Source organism: Chrysemys picta, chromosome 1 (assembly GCF_011386835.1).
Source record: "Chrysemys picta bellii isolate R12L10 chromosome 1, ASM1138683v2, whole genome shotgun sequence".
Taxonomy (NCBI): Eukaryota; Metazoa; Chordata; order Testudines; family Emydidae; genus Chrysemys; species Chrysemys picta.
This window is the reverse complement of record NC_088791.1, coordinates 346,299,424-346,309,528: the sequence shown is the minus strand read 5'-3', so window position 1 is coordinate 346,309,528 and position 10,105 is coordinate 346,299,424. Positions and strand designations below refer to the sequence as shown.

The window sequence follows — 10,105 nt, the reverse complement described above, 5'->3', positions numbered from 1 at the left end:
TCCAATGGCAAACATGTTGCAGTTATTGACATCCAAGTTCATCTGCCATTATGCCATCATTCACCTGGCTGGGTTAGCTCCCTCTGAAGACTTCTGTGGACTTGACTATGACCTAAATAATCTGGTGCCATCTGTAAATGTTGTCACCTCACTGCTCACCCCCCCATTTCTAAATTGGTAATAACTATAAAATATTTACCGTACTATTTGTCATAAAGTGTGTAACCCCCTCGCTGTGCTTCTCTCCCTTCACAGGCACCTTGAGCATTTCTGAGCCTGATAGACACATCGACCACCTCATGGCAGCTTTCAACCTCACCCCCTCTGGCCCTTCAACATTCATCCTAATGGGCATCCCTGGCTTGGAAGCTGCCCACATCTGGATTTCCATCCCTTTCTCTATGTTCTACATTGTCAGCCTGTTGGGAAATTTCATGCTTCTGTTTGTTGTAGGCAAAGAGCAGACCCTGCACAAGCCAATGTACCTGCTGGTCTGCATGCTGGCGCTCACAGATATCAGCATGTCTACCTCTGTCATACCGAAGGCACTGTGTATATTTTGGTTCAATTTGAAACACATTACTATGGGTGGCTGCCTCACCCAGATGTTCTTCCTTCATACGGTTATTGTTATACAGTCAGCCGTTCTCGTGACAATGGCCTTCGATCGCTATGTTGCCATATGTAACCCTCTGAGATACACTACGATCCTCACCAACGCACGAATAGCTAAGCTAGGGCTCTTGGGTTTGATAAGAGCAGTTCTCATCATTCTGCCTATGCCCCTGTTCCTGAGTAGGCTGCCATTCTGTGCCAACCGCATTATCCCCCACATATATTGTGAGCACATAGCTGTGGCAAAGATGTCATGTGGGGACTCCACAGTCACAAGGATGTACGGCTTGGTGACAGCATTTGTAGTCATTGTGTTAGACCTGACACTCATTGCCCTGTCCTATGGTCTGATCATCAGGGCTGTCCTCAGAATCTCCTCCAAGGAAGCCCACCAGAAAGCTCTCAACACCTGCACAGCCCACATCTGTGTGATGCTGATGTCTTATTCTCCCTGCCTCTTCTCCTACATGACTCAGAGGTTCAGTCAGGGAATCACTTCCCATGTTCACGTCACCTTGTCTAACTTCTATCTCCTTGTCACTCCCATGCTCAACCCTATCATTTATGGGGTCAAAACCAAAGAGCTTTGTGACAAAGTGGGCAAATACACCTGCAGAAGGTGATCACCGGGGGCCACTGACGTTAAACCCTGTGTGACAAAAGGGGGAAAGGACATCACCTCATTAATCAAGAGTGCTCTGTCCCAGTTAGGCTGAACTCAGCATTGCGGATTTCCACAGTCTGAGAAGTTCCTCATATCTAATGTGTTATTACGCCATGACCAAGCACAGCTCTCTCAGTTGCTGAGTTCCCTCTCTCTGGACTGGTCCCCACTTAGTCCGGACTTCGGACTAAGGTACGCAAATTCAGCTACGTTAATAACGTAGCTGAATTCGAAGTACCTTAGTCCGGACTTACCGCGGTCCAGACGCGGCCGGAAGTCTCCCCCCGTCGACGCCGCGTACTCCTCTCGGCGAGCTGGAGTACCGGCGCCGACTGTGAGCACTTCCGGGATCGATCCGGGATCGATTTATCGCGTCTTAACCAGACGCGATAAATCGATCACAGAACATCGATGGCGTGCCGCCGGACCAGCCGGTAAGTGAAGACTAGGCCTCTGACCATCCCCTGACCTCTTTCAGTGTCACCCATCAAACCCCACACACCCTGTCTCTTGGCCTTTCCGTGACTTCCAGACCACCAGAAGATACTGCAGTTTTCTGACAGAAGTTGTGTTTCCATTAGTCCCTGTCTGAAGAGGATTCTCGATCAGTTTGACAAACTGAAGCTACACGTTTAGATAGCCAAAGACAAAGCAAGAAACTACAGTGCTGAAATTTTTTATTATATATACAGTGATCCGGTGTACAAAATTTACCTGATTTTTCTACTTCCAATTCTTCAGTAAGCTTGGAGGATAAAACAAATATTTCAGTTGGAAAGTGTAATACAGGAAAGTTTCTGCAGGAATTGAGAACATTCTACTAGAGCTTGTTGGTGAGAGTTGTGAAACAGTTTGTTTTAGAGAACTGGACAGCTGTGTTAAACTATGATATCGCCTTTGAGTCATATTACTTACTGCTTTGCACAGTCAAATTTGGAGTCGCTTTCAGCCAGTCCTTTCAAAACACACACTAACTGTTCCCGTTGTCGAAGATGTCAAGAGTAGGTGTTGAGATTTCATGTTGGAGTTTCTGAAACAGGTGAAACAGGGATTATCACCAAGCATCCAGGTGATTGAATCACATGCACTACTAAGTCCTTCTACTGCACTCAGCCCTGCATGAGCTAGATTGGCTAATATCTCATTTTTGCCATTGGTTTGTGCATACCTTGGATAATTGGAGCAGCAGGGGAGAGTTTTGCCAATGGTTCACTGGCTGCATACTCAGGACAACGAAGTTGAGTAGTTTTGGGTTGAAGTTGTCAAACACAGGGATGCCGCTGGGGACAAAGGCTTTATTGAACTTGTCTTGTTTGCTCTTTCGTTGCTTTTCCTACCTTTTTGCAACACTGCAGTTGAAAGACTGTTTCTCAGATGAACTTGATAAAACCAAAACTGCATAAGAAGATGCAAGAGAAATGTTTAGAAAACATTCTTCATGTTAGGTGTATATGCAACGACACAAATTCTCTTGGGAACTGTTTTCACCAACAAAATTAACGATTGCACTGGTTTCTGCTGATGTATGATCAGCAGCAGAGGCATTCTATTTCTGATGAAGATAGAGAGGATCAAATGTTGTCTTTTAGATTCAACACAAAATATGGACATTGACTACCATCACTGAATGCCATTAAAATAAATATCATAATAATTTCATTGTTGTTTTTATACTCCACTTTTTGGGGGCTATTTTAGCACTTTCATTCTCTGTGGTTGTTTGAAACATTTGCCAACCCCTAGTCAGGATACTAGTACCAGTACTATAGTAGGGAGCTGTGGGGACAGAGACAGGATAGTGGACGCCGGCCGTGCCGGCAGTTGAGCACAACGAGCAGCTGGTGAGAGCAAGGTGGGGCCATGGGCAGAGGACCCATCACAGGGAGACGTCACCAGACAAGAGGGCCTTGAAGGCTGGACTCAGAAGGGGGGGACGTGAATCTGATAGGAGGGCAGATGCTGGGGAGAAGGGTCCTGCCACCTAGACCCTGAGGGTGTGTGGCCACTGCCAGAGCAGGTGTCTTACCTGTATCATAACAGAGCGGCCAGTGCCTGGGCAGGAGACCTGGAATGTGTGAAGAACAGACTGGGATCTTTCCTTATATCCCATAAACAGCTGTTTGTGATGTTCCTGTGCCCACTGAGCGGGGTCCCTTGTTTCCTTGAACCTTTCCCATGTTTTCCTTATTTTTCTTACAGTTGCTGTTTAATAAATTATATTTGGTTTGAACTTAATGTAATGATCAGTGGGTCAGGGAAGTGTCTGGTGTGAAGAGAGTACCCCGGAGTGGGGACACCCTAGCACCTGTCCTAAGTGACCACAATGAGACTGGGGGTTCAGCCTCCCAGGAATCTTGGACCCAGCTGTGTCACCATTATGAGGACTCTGCCACACAGGCGAGTGGAAGGGGAGTCCTTGAGGTCAGGCAGGCCTCTGGGTAAAGGAGTGGGGACTCAGACCGTTTTACTAGCCAGTTCCCCTGGGGTAATGTAGAAGCCAGGAAAGTTCTTCACAATAGTTCTGTTGACCCTGAATTTATGGGCTAGTTTATTACGACTTGTCAATGATCTGACCAGAAGATATTTAGGTTCTTGTCCCAATCCAGGCCACAGGGTTAGAGAACACAGAGATTTCAACGTCATGAGAGGACTCTCAGATTGTGTGGCAGATATACTGAGGACAATACCAAATTGTTAAGATCTTTATTAAAATGAATAAAAGAATAATAAACAATATAAAACACAGTGTCACAAAGAAGTAATACAATTCTATGACCCCTGGTGGTACCATCTCTATTCTAAAAGACTACTTAAACTTGCATACTCACACTCTTCCAAGAAGACCTGGTAGTGCGAGACAAAGGACCAACCTTGTCTCTGGCACGCCTGATGAATTTGATGGTCCAGGCTTCCCAAGTTGGTCGGGATTAGGTTTGAGTGTTGAGCAGCTAAGCTGTATTGCAAAGATGAGCTGATAGAAGAGAGGAAAGAGCCACCCTCCTGCATGGTTGTTTGCCCTCTTATAGGGTCCTGGCATTACCACAATCAGGGCCCAGCCTACCATGCCCAAATCTTATTTCCTGAGCCAGATAAATCTTCGGGTACACTTACTCTATAGATTAACATATTACGACATATACACCTCTCCCCGATATAACACTGTCCTCGGGAGCCCAAAAATCTTACCGTGTTTTAGGTGAAACTGCATTATATCGAACTAGCTTTGATCCACCGGAGTGCGCAGACCCCACCCCCACCCCCGGAGTGCTGCTTTACCGCGTTATATCTGAATTTGTGTTATATCAGGTTACGTTATATCAGGGTAGAGGTATATTCATACATACTAATATCGATTATCTCATCCCCAAAACCGTTACCCTTGTCCTAATTTATGACTTCCATGTACTGTGGTGTACCCTGCAGTTACTGGTCTGTTCCAGACTTATGGTAAACATATTCAGTTCTTTGTTTGCTTCCCTATTCAGTTCCCCAAATTTAAGAGGGGTAACTGGTAGGCCATTTATCTATGCCAAAGGTTACAAACCCTTATACTGACTTCCTCTAGATAATCATACAGGATTCAGGCCTGCAGGTTCATTGCGTTACAGCCAACTATTATGAATAACTATTATGATTAACGTATACTGGAATTCAGCATAAACAAACCCCAAGAAAATAATATAATCAATCAAACCAAAAACACATTGTAGCAAGCTAGCAAACTGGCCTTATGGGCTACAGTTCCCCACTTAATTTAGGGAATTGGGACAAACCGATGGGTGGGATTTCAGTGACATTTAAAGAGATGTGTAACTTGTGAAATCTTCATATAAATGATAAAAGCTGAAATGTGTAACTTTGGGGAGCACACTTTCTGAGTAAGGGGAATGCAACATCACTGCACAAGACAGCTTCCAAAAAACTGGTATCATATGCACCTTTTTCTTGTATTATTTTATTATGGGGTTAGAGAAGTAAACCTGATATTATTGATTTGGCCTCTTGAACATATTTCATTACAAATGAAAGCTTGGTCAAGCAATTGACTACACAATTGATCAACAACCAGTATGAATCACTCCTTCCTCTCAGATTCAGAGTTTAGACACAATGAAGGCACCCACAGAAATAATTCTCCTGAGCAAAAGTGCTGTTGAAGTTTATGAGCCTCCAGCATTAAAGAAATTAATGGAAAATTTTAGTTTTGTTTTTATTATTGTGCTCCAAAGCAAGATTCTGGACATGGGAAATGCTGTTTCAAAACTGCTACAATCAAAGCAGCAGGATTACTTCCCAATGTCACTGAACTTGTAGCTACATTTCAAATAGAGTTCAAAGAAGCCAAATGTTCAGCAAGTAAATTATCAGGAAAATGGGGCAGACAAATCAAGTCTGAGGAAAAGTGCTTGAGAAAGGCAGAAAGGCAGGGGAGCTGCTCGTTTTGTGGCAGACCAGGGAGGAAAGCAACCATCAGCTCCAAGGGAGATGAGCTGAGGGAAGGCAGAATTTCTCCCTGAACAACTGCCCAAAAGAGTGAAATGGAGGGGCCGATGGCCTGTGAGGGGCAGGGCAAATGGCAGCCCCTTTTGTCCCCTCAGGGCAGGGGATATGGAGGGGATGATGGTGTGCAAAGGGCTGGGGGATGGAGCTGATGATAAGTTGAGGGGAGCTGGTCATGGGGACCTGGAGGAAAGATACAGTGCCGGGAGGAGTTGGAGTCAGGACAAGGAAGACGTAGAAGAGGCCAGGAGTAGGAGAATTGGTGGCCGGAATGGAAAATGACAACACAAAGGAGGACAGGGAACTGCAGGGCAGAACCGAGAGGCTGGGAGTGCAGGATGAAGTCCTTGGGGCCTGGAGTGGGGAAATGGGTGACAAGGTGAGGAGGGGATCCTGTGGGGAGGAATGGCATTGATGAGGAGAGAGGATTACTGGGCTGGAGAAGGGGCTGCATAATGACTTCCTGGTCGGAGGGGGGCTTGATGGACTATGGAGGGGAATGGATGGATGTGCGGTTTGCATTGGGAGTTCTTTGGGGCATGTATGTTGTGGGTGCAGAATACACCGGGGGCTGTGGGAGATTCCCTGGAACTGTGGGGAGATCTGGCTGCTTTGTTTAAATTGCACAATACAATAAATTGTTTCAAATCCAGTTAATGGAAAGATTACAAGTTCACCCACCCATGTGCCGTACGGTACACACTTGGTGGTGTCGATCCACAATAGTACGTGTGGAATTTTGGCTCGTTAAAGCACAGGCATCTCCAGGTCTGTCAGTCTGGCACCTTTCACAAGAACTAACTTCTCTTTGAGGAAAAAAAAATCAGGGTCAAATCCTGACCGAGAGCACTTAAGTGCCAGTCCCCTGACTCACATAGTTACATCATTTAAACCAGCTCTGGGATGGACGATTGCTGAATATTGCGAAACATCTTGTGAATTGGGTTACCCCTTAATCTCGGAAGCTGCACCAGTCGGTGCAGAAATACTTCAAATCATTTACCTTTTAGGTATTTTCCATTTCTGCTGGTCAAGCTAAAACGTGTAACAATGAGATCAACGGTGATTCCCAATTGATTAACTGATCCTCAAGGGCTTTTACCCGCTGCGCTATAAATACTTCCACACTGCGTGTCTGACAGAAAGAGGGAATGTTTCTGAGCAGAGTGTTTAAGCTCTACTTACTCAGGAGTAAATGCTGAACACTCTCCAGCCTCTATTTTAGTGGCTTTGGTAAGTGCGCTGATCATATTGTATCTATTTCATTTATATTAATGGGCAGTCTCAACTGCTTGAAATGTTTAATCTGTAAACAATGAGAATTGCAAATTTTTATTATCAGCGTCATTATTAGTTATTTTATAGAAGACCCAAAGCCCTAGGAGGACGGGTCCCTGCCTTGTGGTGCTTGCAATCTGAGAGCCCAGTGGTGCAAACATTACCCATGTCGCGTGGAATTTTCCATGAGTGAAGAACACAAAACCTAGTGTAACCCAGCTTGTGTTTTTAACTCCCTGTGGCACTTTTTTGTAAGTATCATTGACTTGCCTGGGGCTGTGTACGGTAACAAGGAACCTAGGAATGGCCATACCACATCCAAACTGAGGTCTATTTAGACCCATAACTTGACTTGACAGACACTTAACAGCAAGGGGTGCAATTAGCCCTGGAGTGGCAAATACTGACTAACCTGCCTGTAGTTTCTAGCTAAAGGGAGAGTGTGCTGTAACCTCTGAAAGGGTGACTTGCACTTCGTGCAGCTTCTGGAGGCATGGTGCTTGCTTGGAATATAACACCTCCCGGAGTGTCTGCTAGGATACCATACGTGGGAAAATCAAACTCTTTGTCTTTGCTCCAACAAAACTTAACTTCCATGAGGGTTTTGCTGGGTAAGGGCCAGTTGAGCCAGTTGATGTCCCTAGGAGTCCTGCACATAACTGAGGATAGGGTTTTTCACAGTAAACTTTGCAAATGGCAAAATTCCAGGTTGAGGAATGCTGGCTCTCTGCACGGGGTGGATCTCACCCAGTGTGAGCAAAGGAGACATCTAGAATGAAGATAGTACACAGCTAACATTCACAGTCTTCAGCTGCTCCTTTTCTTTTGGTCCCCTTCCCCTCCAATACTAACATAATGTACAACAGCAGGGGCAGGCTGGCGTTTATAGCTAAAACACAGCAAAGCTGGATTTTGTTCCCTGTTCTGCCACAGCCTCCTTGTGTGTCTTTGGACACTCACTGTCAGTCATCACTGAGTAGTTTGTATGAACACTTCTCAGCCCATGGGCCATTCACAAAACATATAATTTTTCTCCTGTCAAATACGTAAACCATTTACTTTTTTATGGTGGACCCAAGCTAAACAGTTGAGATCTGGATCCAGACTGAAACCTTGTTCCAAAATGCACGGGTGTTCTGATCCAATGTTTTGGTTCAGGTCCACTCTGCTTTTCTTATGTGCCATTTAATAATGAGTTCATACAAGTCTTCATATGCCAAGCTCCATCTAGGGGAGAGGGTGTGGTCCAGTCTAGTGAAGGGGCACTCATTTGAGAGCTGGGAGACCTGAGTTCTGTCACTGATCTCCTGTGTGGCATTGCACAAGTTGCTTACCTGTTCTGTGCTTTAGTTTCCCCCTCAGTTAAATGAGGATCTACATCCTCCTTTCTCTGAGTGTCAATGGGCTTTGAATCAGACCCATTGATACTTGTGCTCTTTTGTAAATCACTTTGAGATTTATGAATGCAAAGCTCTATATAAGAACAGGATATTATTAGTAATGGAATTTTATAACTGAGATGGGGATCTGTGAGTACCACAAGGGTTTTTAATCAAAGTACTGACTCCAACCTGTCTGAAGAGCAGTGGCAGGATGGGCCATATTTTTTGTCATGGTGTCACGTATTTTTAATAATGTTGTTTTTAATTGTAGGGAATGTGGTTTAATAAACTGACCAGAACCTCCCCAGTGCATCATGCCAACCTGCAATGAAACCAACATGAGTAATGCAACATTCCTCCTGGCAGGCATCCCAGGGCTGGAAGCTGATGGCCCCTGGATCTCCATCCCCTTCTGTTCCATGTACCTCATTGCAATTTTAGGAAACGGTCTGATTCTGTTTGTGATAAAGACACAGCAGAATCTCCATGAGCCCATGTACTTGTTCCTTTCTATGTTATCTGTCACTGACCTTGGCTTGTCTGTTTCCACCTTGCCAACAACGTTCAGCATCTTCTTGTTTAACACCAGAGAAATTGGCATTGATGTCTGCCTGGCCCAACTTTTCTCTATTCACACTTTCTCCGTCATGGAATCCTCTGTACTATTAGCTATGGCATTTGATCGTTTTGTTGCAATACGCCACCCGCTGAGATATACTTCGACTTTAACCAGTGCAAGGATAGGAAACATAGGGCTGGCGATAATAATCAGGAGTAGTGGTCTGCATATCCCATCTGTCATTCTTCTCAAGAGGTTGCCCTACAGCAAGATCCAATCTCTCTCTCATTCATATTGTTTGTATCCAGATGTGATGAAAATGGCCTGCGCAGATACTACGCCCAGCAGCTTCTATGGTTTGTTTGTTGTCCTTTCTTCTCTGGGTTTAGACTCAGTGCTCATTGTCTTGTCTTACATCATGATCCTTCAGACCGTACTGAGTATCACATCCTGGCAAGAGCGTCTCAAGGCTCTGAACACGTGTGTCTCCCACATCTGTGTCACCCTGCTTTTCTACACCCCGCTGATCAGTTTGTCTATGATTAACAGGTTCGAGAAAAAGGCTCTTCCTCAGAGTCAAATTCTTCTGTCTTATCTCCACCTCCTCCTCCCCCCAGTGCTCAATCCCATTGCATACAGCATAAAAACCAAAGAGATTCGTAAACGAATCATGAATATCTTTCAAAACTATTCCACTAACAGACTCCAATGGGGGCACTGATTTGGTCTGTCTAGTCTGTCTATCTAGGAGCCAATATGGCCCATGGTGTCCAAGTGCATCTGTCACGCTGAACCAGCGAGGATTAAGCAACCAGCAGGCTGGTTGAACTAAAAGCAACTTTAAAAACATATTACAAAAATATTGAAATGATAAACAGGGCCATTCCTTGTAGATAGCTAACAAAGCCATGGTAAATAAATTAGAGTTCTTGAAATATAGGCCTGTATTGTTAGAGAATCAGAAGTAGATACTAATTGTATTTGTCTGGGTTTACCTATATCTTATTAGAAGTTCAACAATGTGACCAAATTAGCTTGTAGGTGCTAAATTTCAGTTCCTATAAGTAATGTTTCATTACTTATTGTCTTGATTCAGAGGTCAAAAGG

The 10,105-nt window shown here is 44.6% G+C and overlaps 2 protein-coding genes across 2 annotated transcripts; both read left to right on the top strand.

The window, feature by feature from the left end:
* The first annotated feature begins 263 nt into the window (after positions 1-263).
* On the top strand, positions 264-1,238 carry LOC135984105 (olfactory receptor 52P1-like). The gene has a single exon (XM_065598533.1). The coding sequence runs from the start codon at positions 300-302 to the stop codon at positions 1,236-1,238; it is 939 nt and encodes a 312-aa protein (XP_065454605.1). The 5' UTR covers positions 264-299.
* A 7,515-nt stretch (positions 1,239-8,753) lies between these two features.
* Positions 8,754-9,719, top strand: LOC103307425 (olfactory receptor 51G2-like). The gene has a single exon (XM_008178177.3). The coding sequence runs from the start codon at positions 8,754-8,756 to the stop codon at positions 9,717-9,719; it is 966 nt and encodes a 321-aa protein (XP_008176399.3).
* Positions 9,720-10,105: the final 386 nt, after the last annotated feature.